The 17,128-nt window shown below is 44.0% G+C and overlaps 1 protein-coding gene across 1 annotated transcript in view; it reads left to right on the top strand.

The window, feature by feature from the left end:
* Positions 1-17,128, top strand: part of LOC124284223 (von Willebrand factor A domain-containing protein 7-like) — a 188,456-nt gene that overhangs the window by 131,760 nt on the left and 39,568 nt on the right. Inside the window, exons 11-13 of the mRNA XM_046720285.1 lie at positions 8,401-8,554; positions 8,950-9,011; positions 11,155-11,311. Of these exons, the coding sequence (XP_046576241.1) occupies positions 8,401-8,554; positions 8,950-9,011; positions 11,155-11,311 (373 nt within the window). The remainder of the gene's footprint in view (positions 1-8,400; positions 8,555-8,949; positions 9,012-11,154; positions 11,312-17,128) is intronic.

The raw sequence follows: 17,128 nt of genomic DNA, 5'->3' as shown, positions 1-17,128 counted from the left end.
TAAGACATTGAACACTTGCAGAGGTATTGTGAGAGACAGGTCCCGTTGTTTATCCGACATGGATGAAGACGAGATTGTGGCAGAGTTAAAGGACCAAGGTGTTACTACTGTGAAGCGTTTTAGCAGGAAACACTGACTGAGTTTGGTTTTACGCCGCTTTAAGCAATATTCCAGCAACATCACGGCGGGGTAAAATGGGCTTCACACATTGTACCCATATGGGGATTCGAACCCGGGTCTTCGGCGTGACGAGCCAACGCTTTAACCACTAGGCTACCCCACCGCCCCTACCAGGAAACAAGACTCAAACATTGTAAAAACAAATACATACCTATTCACGTTTGGTATGACACAGCTTCCGAAATCCATTAAGGCTGGATACTGTAACATCGGAGTGGAGGTATATGTACCAAATCCACTCCGGTGTTATAAGTGCCAAAAATTTGGACATGGTGCAAGGTCTTGCACAGGCAAATCTGTATGCTCTCGCTGCAGTGGAAGTCACGAGAGTAATGACTGCAGTGATACCATACAATGCGCTAACTGTGGTGGTAATCATCTGGCATCTTCCAAATCTTGCCCAAAGTTTGTATATGAGGCCAAAGTTCTCAAAATCAAATGTACTAACAACATATCATACTTTGGAAGCAAAGAAAGTAGTAAATGCAGAGTCTAAATCTTCTACAGGACCAACATACTCAGCCATAGTTTCTTCTCCTTCTCCGACACCTGTCTATAAACCTCAACCAGTTTCAACTGCATGCCAAACGGTTATATCTTGGGTGACTGATGATCAAATAACCTTGAATGACACAGATCTAACATCAAACGATTGTCAACGTTCATCAGCCTCCCAGACTGACGAAACGCAACCAGATAATATAAATTCAACTCAGGCAACACAGAGTGTTACCCAACTTTCAAGAAAAGAAAACAAAAGTTAAGGAAAAAGAACAGAGCACTTCAGCATTTGGAAGATTCTCCTTCTTTGAGCCCTCCTGTGCTGGTTCAAAATTCGTTTGAACCACTTGACATGGAGATTGCTTCTTCACACACAACGTGTAGGAGTGATGACTCCTTGCATTCTCGATCTCCAGTCAAACCACCATAAGCATTTTTATGAACTTAATCCAATGGAATTGCAGGGTCTTAGGAACAATTTTCAGGATCTACAATTATTATCGCAGGATTTTTAAGCCATCTGTGTTTAGTTTACAGGAGACATACCTGAAAAATACAGACAACTTTGAATTTCGTCAGTACAATTCATTCCATTCGTTTTCACCTCCAGGTGATAAAGCCACCGGAGGCGCTTCTATTTTGGTGAGGCAGGGTGTGATTCATAGCTCTGTCCCCCTTAAAAGTCCTCTTCAGGCTGTTGCTGTCCGTCTTTCGTTACAAATAACCTTCACTCTTTGTTCATTGTACATTTCTCCATCTTCAGCTCTTCAGCAGTCTGATCTTCAGGATCTATTCGACCAGCTTCCCAAACCCTGTATTATCATGGGTGATCTTAATGGTCATAACCTTTGTGGGGAAGTACTGATACTAACATTAAAGGGAAAATCCTCGAAGACTTCATTTCTAATAATGACCTGTGCATATTTAATGATGGATCAGCCACGTATTTACACCCTGGTACAGGAACATATTCTGCACTAGATCTATCACTCACAGACCCAAATATTTATAACGAATTCGAATGGTCAGTTCATGATGACCTGTGTGGAAGTGACCATTTTTCCCACAATACTTTCAGCTGTAAATCCAACTGATTATCCTCCTGCAACAAGGCGAAATTTTACAAAGGCTAACTGGTCATTATATCAGACACTTTGTACTGACGAACTGAAATCTGACCTTTTTGTCAATGCTCTAGATCCTATTCAGTTGTTCTCGGATAGACTGAATCGAATAGCTGATGAAACTATTCCTAAGTCCTCTGCGACACCACACATTCGTAAACCATGGTTTACTGATGATTGCAAACAGGCCAGGAAGTGTAGGAAGAAGGCAGAGAAATACTTTCGCCGACATCCTACAGTTCATAATTTAAATAATGTTAAAATCACTAGTGCCAAGGCTCGACGTGCTTTTAAACAGAATAAGCGTCAGTCTTGGCGACATTATGTTTCCAAGATTAACTCACGGACACCAATTTCAAAGGTGTGGAACATGATACAAAGGATAAAGGTAAAGGTTCCAAATCTACTGTACATCATCTGAAGGATGGTGATACTTTGTTAACTGATCAGACTGACATTGCAAATAAGCTTGGTGAAACTCTCGCCAAACATTCGTCTTCCTCAAATTATGTCCCTGAGTTTCAAAAACATCAGAAACAACAGGAGAAGAAAAGAATAAATTTTACATCAGACAATGGAGAAGACTACAATGAATTATTTTCAATGCATGAGTTACGTACTGCCCTTGAGCAAGCTCATGATACAGCAACAGGAGCTGATAATATACACTATCAGCTCTTGACGCATTTACCGGAATCATGTTTGGAAACTCTTCTAAATATTTTTGACACAATATGGACTTCAGGGAATTTCCCAACTTCGTGGCGTAATGCCATTGTAGTCCCTATACCAAAGCCTGGCCGGGATCATACTGATCCGTCTAATTACAGACCAATCTCTTTAACGAGTTGCGTCTGCAAAACCATGGAACGAATAATAAATAATCGATTAACATGGTATCTTGAAACCAATAATCTCATAACAAATATTCAATGTGGCTTCAGGAAAAATCGTAGTACCCTTGATCATTTGGTACGATTAGAATCCTTTGTAAAAAATGCAATAGTCAATAAACAACATGCAGTATCGCTATTCTTTGATCTCGAGAAAGCGTACGATACCACCTGGAAGCATGGCATTTTGAAGGATTTACATGATTTTGGTTTAAGGGGTCGTTTACCTCTTTTTATATCACGGTTTTTGAAAGACAGGCAATTTCAAGTCCGAGTGGGTTCAACCCTGTCTGACCATTACAATCAGGATCAGGGTGTCCCACAAGGCAGTATTTTGTCTGTCACTTTATTTAGCATTAAGATCAACAGTTTATCCAAGGTTTTAAACGATTCAATTGATGGATCACTTTTTGTGGATGATTTTAACATTTCTTGTCGTGGTAAGAATATGCATACCATTGAACGGCAACTACAGTTGTGTTTAAACAAAATAAATAAATGGTGTCTTGAAAACGGCTTTAAATTTTCTAAATCAAAAAACTAATTGCATACATTTCTGCCGTAAATATAAACCACATAAAGACCCAGAACTGTTTTTAAGTGGCACTCCCATCAAGGTTGTAAAAGAGGCCAAGTTCTTAGGTCTCATTTTCGACTCCCATTTAACTTTTCTTCCGCATATCAAATCCCTGAAAACTAAATGCCTGAAGGCACTCGATTTATTGAAAGTCGTGTCTAATTCAAGGTGGGGAGGGGATCAAGCTACACTCCTACACCTTTACAGATCACTTGTCCGCTCGAAGCTTGATTACGGCTCTATCGTATATGGTGGGGCCTGTAAAAGCAACCTCAAACTACTTGATTCTATCCATCACCAGGGTCTAAGACTTTGTCTTGGGTCTTTCAGAACCTCTCCCATTGACAGTCTCTACGTTGAGGCCGATGAGCCATCTTTAAAACTTCGCCGTATCAAATTGTCCCTACAATATATCACAAAGTTATATTCTAATGAATCCAATCCTGCTCACACTTGCGTTTTTAATCCTCTTTATGAGGATTTGTATAATAAAAAACCTTCACTTGTCCCACCTCTTGGGATAAGAATCCAACAATATATTTCTGCTGCTGGCATTGAGTTGGAGAATATATCTCCTTCCCGTCTTCTTTCTTCTCCTCCTTGGCAATTGGATTTAGGCCACAAGTCGACCTAACACTCACTAAATTTAAAAAATCAGAAACTAATGACTTACAATATAAACAAGAATATAATCAATTAAAAAGTAAATATAATACATATAAATCCGTATTTACAGATGGGTCCAAGGATGGTGGCGCGGTTGCTTGTGCCACTGTCATTGGGTCCAAAACAATATCTTCCAGATTACCCACTGCCAGTTCCATTTTCACAGCTGAAGCAAACGCAATCCTAACAGCTCTTAAATATATAAATAGACACCCTAAATATAAACAATACATAATCTTTTCTGACTCTCTGTCTTGCCTTCAGGCGATTAAAAATATTTCTTGTAAACATCCACTTTTAATAGAAATTATAGAATTATATAATGATCTTGCAACTGGCCAATGCGACATCGTCCTCTGTTGGTTACCCAGTCACGTTGGTATTTCTGGGAATACCATGGCCGATCTTGCTGCAAAGGCAGCACTCAACAAATCTGTGACACCACTTCTTATTCCTTACTCTGATTATAAAGCAAGCATTAGAACCTACATCCGTGATCTGATGCAGAAGAAGTGGGACACCCAAGTAGGTATAAATAAATTACATGAAATAAACCCCTATATTGGTTACACCTACTTGGGTTGTCAGTCCAGATTTGAAGAGGTCATCATACGACGATGTCGTATTGGCCACACACGATATACTCATGAGTACCTATTAAAGGTGAGGATCCTCCGTTTGTATCCCTTGTGATGAAAGAATCACGGTCAAGCATGTACTGCTTGACTGTGTTGAATATTCCATCACAAGGGATATTTATTTCAAAGTAAAACTATGAAGGATCTTTTTAATCATATAAGTTCTCATTTAATTATTGCCTTTTAAAAAAATTAGACTTGCTAACTGATTTGTAAATAGATATATATTTTATTATTGGTAGTTTAAATTAGTAACTGAGATTGTTAGTGGCTGTACCCTCAAAGGGGTTTGAAGTAGCGTAAAATTATTGTCCTCCTGAGAGGGTACGTAAGTCCCAAAGCATTCAAACTAAATTTAAATATACCATTAGTTTTAATCGTAGAATATGTGTTATTTTAACTTATGGCTAATTTGTCAAAACTTGCTCACGGCTGAAGGGATGGTGTAAATCCAGCTAGGGTCCATGCAGGAAGCAAATGTACTGTAAGTCCCCATGGTCCCTAGTATGGTGATCTACCTTCAGTTGTTAGCGATCTATAGCCCATTTTTATATTGTGTTGTCCCCCATAGTTATAGTGTTTTAGATTCAATTACTAGTTTTACATATATATCTGTGATAATCTAGTTATTTTACTGTCCTTCGTTGGCAGAATTTTATAATTTCACTTAAATTGTTGATATATTTATAACTTGCTTTAGTCACGATATGGCTGAAATATTGCCGATGTGACTTAAAATCTTAACTCACTCACTCAATTGAAGAGGTCATTATGCGACGATGTCGCATTGGCCATACCAGATATACTCATGAATATTTATTGAAAGGCGAAGATCCTCCGTTTTGTATCCCTTGTGATGAAAGGATCACAGTCAAGCATGTCTTGCTTGACTGCATTGAATATTCCATCACAAGGGATAAGTATTTTAATGTCAAAACATTGAAGGATCTTTTTAATAATGTTAGTTCTCATTTAGTTATTGCCTTTTTAAACGAATTAGATTTGTTAACAGATTTGTAAATAGCTAAATATTTTATTATTGGAAGTTTGAATTAGTAACATAGATTGTTAGTGGCTGTATCCTCGAGGGGGGTTAAAGTACTGTAAAATTATTGTCCTCCTGAGAGGGTACGTAAGTCCCAAAACATTCAAAGTCAATTTCAACTTTCCGTTTTTAATCGTAGAATATTTGTAATTTTAATGTATGGCTAGATATGTCTTAATTGCTAACGGCTGAGGGGATGATATAAATCCAGCTAGGGCCCATGCAGGAAGCAAATGTACTGTAAGTCCCCATGGTCCCTAGTATGGTGATCTACCTTCTGTTGTTAGCGATCTATAGCCCATTTTTAGATTGTGTTGTCCCCTATGGTTAAAATGTTTTAGATTCAATTACTAGTTTTACATATATATATCTGTGATAAACTAGTTGCTTTACTGTCCTTCGATGACAGGTTTTATAATATATACATATTCCATTACAATGTAAGATGTTCTCGTCACGATATGGCTGAAATATTGCCGATGTGACGTTAAATATTAACTCACTCACTCACTCACTCACTGTATGGCCGTGTTTGTGACTGTGTTATGTGTGTCTCTATGTCTCTGTATGGCTGTGTTATGTGTGTCTATATGTCTCTGTGTGGCTGGGTTTGTGACTGTGCTATGTGTGTCTCCATGTCTCTGTGTGGCCGTGTTTGTGACTGTGTTATGTTTGTTTCTATGTCTCTGTGTGACTGTGTTATGTGTGTCTCCATGTGTCTGTGTGGCCGTGTTTGTGACTGTGTTATGTTTGTTTCTATGTCTCTGTGTGACTGTGTTATGTGTGTCTCCATGTCTGTGTGGCCGTGTTTGTGACTGTGTTATGTGTGTTTCTATGTCTCTGTATGTCTGTGTTATGTGTGTCTATATGTCTCTGTGTGGCTGTGTTTGTGACTGTGTTATGTGTGCCTCCATGTCTCGGTGTGGCTGTGTTATGTGTGTCTCTATGTCTCTGTGGCCGTGTTTGTGACTGCGTTATGTGTGTTTCTATGTCTCTCTGTGTGGCTGTGCTATGTGTGTCTCTATGTCTCTGTGTGGCCGTGTTTGTGACTGTGTTATGTTTGTCTCTATGTCTCTGTGTGGCTGTGTTTGTGACTGTGTTATGTGTGTCTCCATGTCTCTGTGTGGCCGTGTTTGTGACTGTGTTATTTGTGTCTCCATGTCTCTGTGTGGCCGTGTTGGCCGTGTTTGTGACTGTGTTATTTGTGCCTCCATGTCTCGGTGTGGCTGTGTTATGTGTGTCTCTATGTCTCTGTGGCCGTGTTTGTGACTGCGTTATGTGTGTTTCTATGTCTCTCTGTGTGGCTGTGTTATGTGTGTCTCTATGTCTCTGTGTGGCCGTGTTTGTGACTGTGTTATGTTTGTCTCTATGTCTCTGTGTGGCTGTGTTTGTGACTGTGTTATGTGTGTCTCTATGTCTCTGTGTGGCTGTGTTATGTGTGTCTCCATGTCTCTGTGTGGCTGTGTTATGTGTGTCTCTATGCCTCTGTGTGGCCGTGTTTGTGACTGTGTTATGTTTGTCTCTTTGTCTCTGTGTTGCTGTGTTTGTGACTGTGTTATGTGTGTCTCTATGTCTCTGTGTGGCTGTGTTATGTGTGTCTCTATGTCTCTGTGTTATGTGTGTCTCTATGTCTCTGTGTGGCTGTGTTATGTGTGTCTATATGTCTCTGTGTGGCTGTGTTTGTGACTGTGTTATGTGTGTCTCTATGCCTCTGTGTGGCTGTGTTATGTGTGTCTCCATGTCTCTGTGTGGCCGTGTTTGTGACTGTGTTATGTGTATTTCTATGTCTCTGTGTTGCTGTGTTATGTGTGTCTCTATGTCTCTGTGTGGCTGTGTTTGTGACTGTGTTATGTGTGGCTCTATGCCTCTGTGTGGCTGTGTTATGTGTGTCTCCATGTCTCTGTGTGGCCGTGTTTGTGACTGTGTTATGTGTGTCTCTATGCCTCTGTGTGGCTGTGTTATGTTTGTCTCTTTGTCTCTGTGTGGCCGTGTTTGTGACTGTGTTATGTTTGTGTCTATGTTTCTGTGTGGCTGTGTTTGTGACTGTGTTATGTGTGTTTCTATGTCTCTGTGTGGGTGTGTTTGTGACTGTGTTATGTGTGTCTCTATGTCTCTGTGTGGCTGTGTTATGTGTGTCTCTATGTCTCTGTGTGGCTGTGTTTGTGACTGTGTTATTTGTGTCTCTGTGTGACTGTGTTTGTGACTCTGTTATGTGTGTCTCCATGTCTCTGTGTGGCCGTGTTTGTGACTGTGTTATTTGTGTCTCTGTGTGACTGTGTTTGTGACTGTGTTATTTATGTCTCTATGTCTCTGTGTGGCTGTGTTTGTGACTGTGTTATGTTTGTCTCTATGTATCTGTGTGGCCGTGTTTGTGACTGTGTTATGTTTGTCTCTATGTCTCTGTGTGGCTGTGTTTGGATTTCTTGTGAGTAGGATACACCCTTTCAGTTTTCTAATCAGTGAAATCTCGCTTCTCGATGTTGTGTGATCTCTCGATAACCTATCAAATTCTTGTGTATCGAAAACACATGCAGTTGTAGTTATATATTGTCCACTGGATTATATGGGTTTTTTTATCTGGATGTTAAAACCAGACCCTGTAAAACACAATATCTGTGAGAGCCGAAACTTGTTGCCTCTAAGCATATAGAACATGGGAATTGTCTGGCATTACACCTAACACAACTGAATGCTTAGTCAACCAATGGCCAATGGTTCACAATTTCATGCATGTGATTGGACTCGATCTATTTCTATCGACTGAGTTGCATTTCAGGAATTTAGTAGTCCTTCGGTGACTATAGTCAAGGCAACAGTAACACCTGACATGATGGTGGCCTTCCCTCTAGACCGAACAGTTCTCCAAGCAACACTTAAGATTACAACAGAGGACAGAGCGACGCCCGTGTATAAACTATATAAACCTAATGGTAAAGCCCATTTACTTCTATTTAATATTGTTATAATATTTTCACTAATATTATTCTTTACAAAACGGATCTTGAGTGATTTAAGAAATTCAATTATTTAATTGGTCGACCATTACAGACACCATGATATCATGTCACAAAACGTCAGCTGAAAGGTAACAATTGGTTTTAATTGACACAGAAATATCTTTTCCCAAACTAGGTTTTTGTAATGTGTGGATTCCTAGTTCTTAATATGCATCACTGGTGGAATTGTACGAGGCTTTTATCAGCTGTGAATATCATACATCCCTGTCGGTTGCTGAACTCCGTTTTCCTCTACATCCTCATGTAACGAATGATATCCACACCAATACCTGGTGGTTGTTTCTGATTGTGGTCCCATGTGTTTTCAGATATTGAGGCTACGTCAAACGTAAAGGACTTTGGCGATGGAATCCATGTGGTCAAGATTCAGGTATGCAGCAGAAACTGACCAATATTTATATTCTAACGCGTTAACCTAGTGTTCTACAGTGCCATTGATTATACAAAATACCTGTAGGGCTTTGATATTCAATTATCTGAACATTATCGGGTAGAAAAGTGACTTTTTACTTCTCTTCACATGCGCGTTGGTGTCAGTATTCATATATACTGAGTTAACAAAGAAACTTCACAAAATGTAATTTGAAAAATAATGAATAATTTTTCTCTGATGATACATCTATGTATCCGAAATGGGATCCCTATCTTTCGACTCTAGAAAAATGTTAGCAAAACCCACTCAAACCCATCTATTCGTCGTGGAAATGGCGTTAGTGCCAAATCAGGTTTTGCACGTGCAGTCGATCACGTGATCTTCGCATCGGAGTTCTTCATATGCACGTGTTTGCATTGGCCTCAAGAATTGAAAAAAACACTTTTAAACCACAGTTCTAACGGTACTTGAAATGCATGTTGGCATGTTGCAAACGGGAAGATCAGTTATTGACGTCGCAAGAGCAATGGGATGCAGCCGTCATACTGTGTATGACTTGCGAGGTCGTCTACAACAAACTGGCACCACTTCTGATCGCCCAAGGTCGGGTCGTCCACGTGTGACGTCACGAGCAGAAGACCGTCAAATCTTCCTACGTCACCTACGTGACAGATTTCTGCCGGCTACACGAATCAGGGCTGAGATGTTTAGAGGTCGACTGTCCTCACAGACCATTCGAAATCGGTTGCGGGCTACCGATCTCCATTCTCGACGTCCATATCGTGGGCCAATATTGACGCCGTTTCATCAATGTCAACGTCTGTTGTTGGCCCAACGTCACCTCCGATGGACCCAGAGAGACTGGAATCGAGTCGTCTTTAGTGATGAATCCAGGTTTACCCTCAGATTCGCGGACGGCAGGCATAGAGTCTGGAGACGACGTCGTGAACGGTATGCCCAATGTTGTGTGCAGGAAGTCGACAGATTCAAGGGCGGAAGTTGCATGGTGTGGGGTGCTTTCTGTGGGAACAACCGTTCTGGCGCAGAATCCCCAACCACGTGTTCACAAGCATCAGGCAGTCGATGAGGAGACGGTGTTTGGCAATGGTGAATGCGCGGGGCGGCCACACACGATATTGATCTGAGCAATTTCGCATTTTTATTCTTGTGACTGGATATTCTGTATACCCATGTTTTGGAACCGCGGTGTAGCCCAATGGAAATGATTATGGCACTGTCAGTGTATCGAGTACATCACACAGATCTCAGCAATGAAATAATAACAATTTAACCATCTTACCATCTCTTGTTCTTTTATAATGCCCTGAAGAAAAGATGTGAAGTTTCTTTTTTGACTCAGTATATTTTCATACTGTATGACGCAAGTAAAAAGAGATTCTCCAGAGTGAGTGATTGAGTTAAAAATTTACGTTACATCGGCAATATTCCAGCCATATCGTGACGACATAAATCATATATTGAGAATAGATATATTGATAGATTCTCCAGAAAAAAACAATAATTAAGCATTTATAGACCTGACACAGACTTATGATGTTTAATCTTATGACTTGTTGACGTATCATCTATGGGTGTAGATGCGCCTTAGTCTAGTCAGTTGTACCCGACTGAAGCAACGCATTCCACACACTCATTTAATCTAAATGTATACTTACCCTTACCTTAGATAAGAGAAAACGCCCAATGAAAATAACCATTTGCTGTATGCCGTGTCTTCTCACCAGAGCAATATTTGTAGGTTTAGAATTGTTCGCCGAAGCGCCATGCAACATGCCTTTGAACATGTGATAAGATAAGTCAGGTCAGTCTAACACCAAGGTGACAACGGACTGCACGTTCGATAACCGTGACCAAGCTTTACCAATTACAGTCATTGAGTGTGCGATGGTGTGGTCATTTGCACGTACGAATCGTGGTAAATCATTTGGTTTTAGATCTACTACCAGCTTTGGCCTAAAAGAACAGTACTTGCATTGCTATCTTATGTTGAATAAGTTGCCAATGTTTCCTAAGTATGGGATGTTCTGACTCGTGGTTTGATCAACCCAATTAAAAAGAGTGACACCGCTCCCAGTGACCCTTAGGCTTCATTTATATTCAACATTCATGGACGTTTCAGACCCCAACAACGGGCGTATGGAGACTAGCCCGCCTGGGTTCCACAACCTGGGACGTGGAGGTGACAGCTCAGAGTACCCTGGACGTATCTACAACATTTGTGAAGCTGGACCCCATCTCCGGGTTTGAGTATGAGATCAGCGGACGACCTATAGCAGGTTTGTAAGTGGTCACGCATGACAGTGACAAGATACACGTCTTCGCCTCCTTCAACACATCCCAAGGCCCTACACCTCCTTGAACTCTTCCATGTCCCCCTACACCTTCTTGTGTGTTGAGAGACAGATTGGGTCTGTGATGATGTGGGCATATGGCATGTGTAGAGAGACAGATTGGGTCCGTGATGGTGTGGGCATATGACGTGCATTGAGAGACAGGTTGGAAGGTGAGTACGTGATGGTGTGGGCATATGGCGTGTGTAGAGAGACAGACTGGGTCCGTGATGGTGTGGGCATTTGGCAAGTGTTGCGAGACAGATTGGGTCCGTGATAGTGTGGGCATATGGCGTGTGTTGAGAGACAGATTGGGTCCGTGATGGTGTGGGCATTTGGCGTGTGTAGAGAGACAGATTGGGTCCGTGATGGTGTGGGCATATGGCATGTATAGAGACAGATTGGGTCCGTGATGGTGTGGGCATTTGGCATGTGTAGAGAGACAGATTGGGTCCGTGATGGTGTGGGCATATGGCATGTGTAGAGAGACAGATTTGGTCCGTGATGGTGTGGGCATATGACGTGTATTGAGAGAGATGTTGGAAGGTGAGTACGTGATGGTGTGGGCATATGGCATCGGTTGAGAGACATGTTGGAAGGTGAGTCCGTGATGGTGTGGGCATATGGCATGTGTAGAGAGACAGACTGCGTCCTTGATGGTGTGGGCATTTGGCAAGTGTTGAGAGACAGATTGGGTCCGTGATGGTGTGGGCATATGGCATGTGTAGAGAGACAGATTGAGTCCGTGATGGTGTGGGCATTTGATATGGGTAGAGATACAGATTGGGTCCGTGATGGTGTGGGCATATGGCATGTGTAGAGAGACAGACTGGGTCCGTGATGGTGTGGGCATATGCCATGTGTAGAGAGACAGATTTGGTCCGTGATGGTGTGGGCATATGGATGTGTAAAGAGACAGATTGGGTCCGTGATGGTGTAGAGAGACAGATTGGGTCCGTGATGGTGTGGGCATATGGCGTGTGTTGAGAGACAGATTGGGTCCGTGATGGTGTGGGCATATGACGTGTATTGAGAGACAGGTTGGAAGGTGAGTACGTGATGGTGTGGGCATTTGGCGTGTGTTGAGAGACAGTTTTGGTCCGTGATGGTGTGGGCATATTGCGTCTGTTGAGAGACAGTTTTGGTCCGTGATGGTGTGGGCATATTGCGTCTGTTGGGAGACAGATTGGGTCCTTGATGATGTGGGCATATGGCATGTATTGAGAGACATGTTGGAAGGTGAGTCCGTGATGGTGTGGGCATTTGGCATGTGTAGAGAGACAGATTGGGTCCGTGATGGTGTGGGCATATGGCATGTGTAGAGAGACAGATTGGGTCCGTGATGGTGTGGGCATATGACGTGTATTGAGAGACAGGTTGGAAGGTGAGTACGTGATGGTGTGGGCATTTGGCATGTGTAGAGAGACAGATTGGGTCCGTCATGGTGTGGGCATATGACGTGTATTGAGAGACAGGTTGGAATTTGAGTCCGTGATGGTGTGGGCATATGGCGTGTGTTGAGAGACAGACTGGGTCCCTGATGGTGTGGGCATTTGGCATGTGTAGAGAGACAGATTGGGTCCGTGATGGTGTGGGCATATGACGTGTATTGAGAGACATGTTGGAAGGTGAGTACGTGATTGTGTGGGCATTTGGCATGTGTAGAGAGACAGATTGGGTCCGTGATGGTGTGGCCATATGACGTGTATTGAGAGACATGTTGGAATTTGAGTACGTGATGGTGTGGGCATTTGGCATGTGTAGAGAGACAGATTGGGTCCGTGATGGTGTGGGCATTTGGCACGTGTAGAGAGACAGATTGGGTCCGTGATGGTGTGGGTATATGACGTGTATTGAGAGACATGTTGGAAGGTGAGTACGTGATGGTGTGGGCATTTGACATGTGTATAGAGACAGATTGGGTCCGTGATGGTGTGGGCATATGACGTGTATTGAGAGACATGCTGGAAGGTGAGTACGTGATGGTGTGGGCATTTGGCATGTGTAGAGAGACAGATTGGGTCCGTGATGGTGTGGGCATTTGACATGTGTAGAGAGATAGATTGGGTCCGTGATGGTGTGGGCATATGACGTGTATTGAGACATGTTGGAAGGTGAGTACGTGATGGTGTGGGCATTTGGCATGTGTAGAGAGACAGATTGGGTCCGTGATGGTGTGGGCATTTGACATGTGTAGAGAGACAGATTGGGTCCGTGATGGTGTGGGCATATGGCATGTGTAGAGAGACAGTTTTGGTCCGTGATGGTGTGGGCATATGGCATGTGTAGAGAGACAGATTGGGTCGTGATGGTCTGGGCGTTTGGCATGTGTAGAGAGACAGATTGGGTCCGTGATGGTGTGGGCATTTGGCATGTGTAGAGAGACAGATTGGGTCCGTGATGGTGTGGGCATATGGCATGTGTAGAGAGACAGATTGGGTCCGTGATGGTGAAGACATATGGCATGTGTAGAGAGACAGATTGGGTCGTGATGGTCTGGGCATTTGGCATGTGTAGAGAGACAGATTGGGTCCGTGATGGTGTGGGCATATGGCGTGTGTTGAGACACAGGTTGGAATGTGAGTCCGTGATGGTGTGGGCATATGGCGTGTGTTGAGAGACAGATTGGGTCCGTGATGATGTGGGCATTTGGCACGTGTAGAGAGACAGATTGGGTCCGTGATGGTGTGGGCACATGACGTGTATTGAGAGACAGGTTGAGAGGAGTCCGTCATGGTGGGCATATGGCGTGTGTTTGAGAGACAGTTTTGGTCCGTGATGGTGTGGGCATATTGCGTCTGTTGAGAGACAGATTGGGTCCGTGATGATGTGGGCATATGGCATGTGTAGAGAGACAGGTTGGAAGGTGAGTCCGTGATGGTGTGGGCATTTGGCATGTGTAGAGAGACAGATTGGGTCCGTGATGGTGTGGGCATTTGCCATGTGTAGAGAGACAGATTGGGTCCGTGATGGTGTGGGCATATGACGTGTATTGAGAGACATGTTGGAAGGTGAGTACGTGATGGTGTGGGCATATGGCGTGTGTTGAGAGACACATTGGGTCCGTGAAGGTGTGGGTATATGACGTGAATTGAGAGACAGGTTGGAATTGGAGTACGTGATGGTGTGGGCATATGGCATCTGTTGAGAGACAGGTTGGAAGGTGAGTCCGTGATGGTGTGGGCATATAGCATGTGTAGAGAGACAGATTGGGTCCGTGATGGTGTGGGCATTTGGCAAGTGTTGAGAGACAGATTGGGTCCGTGATGGTGTGGGCATATGACGTGTATTGAGAGACATGTTGGAAGGTGAGTACGTGATGGTGTGGGCATTTGGCATGTGTAGAGAGACAGATTGGGTCCGTGATGGTATGGGCATATGACGTGTATTGAGAGACAGGTTGAGAGGAGTCCGTCATGGTGGGCATATGGCGTGTGTTTGAGAGACAGTTTTGGTCCGTCATGGTGTGGGCATATGGCATGTGTAGAGAGACAGATTGGGTCCGTGATGGTGTGGGCATATGGCATGTAGAGGACAGATTGGAAGGTGAGTCCGTGATGGTGTGGGCATTTGGCATGTGTAGAGACAGATTGGGTCCGTGATGGTGTGGGCATATGGCATGTGTAGAGAGACAGATTGGGTCCGTGATGGTGTGGGCATATGGCATGTGTAGAGAGACAGATTGGGTCGTGATGGTGTGGGCATTTGGCATGTGTAGAGAGGCAGACTGGGTCCGTGATGGTGTAGAGAGACAGATTGGGTCCATGATGGTGTGGGCATATGGCGTGTGTTGAGACACAGGTTGGAATGTGAGTCCGTGATGGTATGGGCATATGGCGTGTGTTGAGAGACAGATTGGGTCCGTGATGGTGTGGGCATTTGGCACGTGTAGAGAGACAGATTGGGTCCGTGATGGTGTGGGCATATGACGTGTATTGAGAGACAGGTTGGAATTTGAGTCCGTGATGGTGTGGGCATATGGCGTGTGTTGAGAGACAGTTTTGGTCCGTGATGGTGTGGGCATATTGCGTCTGTTGAGAGACATGTTGGAAGGTGAGTACGTGATGGTGTGGGCATTTGGCATGTGTAGAGAGACAGATTGGGTCCGTGATGGTGTGGGCATTTGGCATGTGTAGAGAGACAGATTGGGTCCGTGATGGTGTGAGCATATGACGTGTATTGAGAGACATGTTGGAAGGTGAGTACGTGATGGTGTGGGCATTTGGCATGTGTAGAGAGACAGATTGGGTCCGTGATGGTGTGGGCATATGGCATGTGTAGAGAGACAGATTGGGTCCGTGATGGTGAGGGCATATGGCATGTGTAGAGAGACAGATTGGGTCGTGATGGTCTGGGCATTTGGCATGTGTAGAGAGACAGATTGGGTCCGTGATGGTGTGGGCATATGGCGTGTGTTGAGACACAGGTTGGAATGTGATTCCGTGATGGTGTGGGCATATGGCGTGTGTTGAGAGACAGATTGGGTCCGTGATGGTGTGGACATTTGGCACGTGTAGAGAGACAGATTGGGTCCGTGATGGTGTGGGCATATGACGTGTATTGAGAGACAGGTTGAGAGGTGAGTCCGTCATGTTGTGGGCATATGGCGTGTGTTGAGAGACAGTTTTCGTCCGTGATGGTGTGGGCATATTGCGTCTGTTGAGAGACAGTTTTGGTCCGTGATGGTGTCGGCATATTGCGTCTGTTGAGAGACAGATTGGGTCCGTGATGATGTGGGCATATGGCATGTGTAGAGAGACAGGTTGGAAGGTGAGTCCGTGATGGTGTGGGCATTTGGCATGTGTAGAGAGACAGATTGGGTCCGTGATGGTGTGGGCATTTGGCATGTGTAGAGAGACAGATTGGGTCCGTGATGGTGTGGGCATATGACGTGTATTGAGAGACATGTTGGAAGGTGAGTACGTGATGGTGTGGGCATATGGCGTGTGTTGAGAGATACATCGGGTCCGTGAAGGTGTGGGTATATGACGTGAATTGAGAGACAGGTTGGAATTGGAGTACGTGATGGTGTGGGCATATGGCATCTGTTGAGAGACAGGTTGGAAGGTGAGTCCGTGATGGTGTGGGCATATGGCATGTGTAGAGAGACAGATTGGGTCGTGATGGTGTGGGCATTTGGCATGTGTAGAGAGGCAGACTGGGTCCGTGATGGTGTAGAGACAGATTGGGTCCATGATGGTGTGGAGCATATAGCGTGTGTTGAGACACAGGTTGGAATGTGAGTCCGTGATGGTATGGGCATATGGCGTGTGTTGAGAGACAGATTGGGTCCGTGATGGTGTGGGCATTTGGCACGTGTAGAGACAGATTGGGTCCGTGATGGTGTGGGCATATGACGTGTATTGAAGACAGGTTGGAATTTGAGTCCGTGATGGTGTGGGCATATATGGCGTGTGTTGAGAGACAGTTTTGGTCCGTGATGGTGTGAAGCATATTGCGTCTGTTGAGAACATGTTGGAAGGTGAGTACGTGATGGTGTGGGCATATGGCATAGACATAGAGACAGGTAGGTCCGTAATGTGGGCATTTGGCATGTGTAAAGACACGAGTGGGTCCGTGATGGTGTGCGCATATGACGTGTATTGAGAGACATGTTGGAAGGTGAGTACGTGATGTGGGCATTTGGCATGTGTAGAGACAGATTGGGTCCGTGATGGTGTGGGGCATAGGCATGTAGAGAGACAGTTTTGGTCCGTGATGGGCATATGGCATGCAGCATCAGAGACAGGTGGGTCGTGATGG

Source organism: Haliotis rubra, unplaced genomic scaffold (genome assembly GCF_003918875.1).
Source record: "Haliotis rubra isolate DU_JTF1 unplaced genomic scaffold, ASM391887v1 Scf331, whole genome shotgun sequence".
NCBI classification, from domain to species: Eukaryota; Metazoa; Mollusca; class Gastropoda; order Lepetellida; family Haliotidae; genus Haliotis; species Haliotis rubra.
Note: the sequence above shows the minus strand (reverse complement) of the source record. Positions and strands in the feature narration are given on the sequence as shown.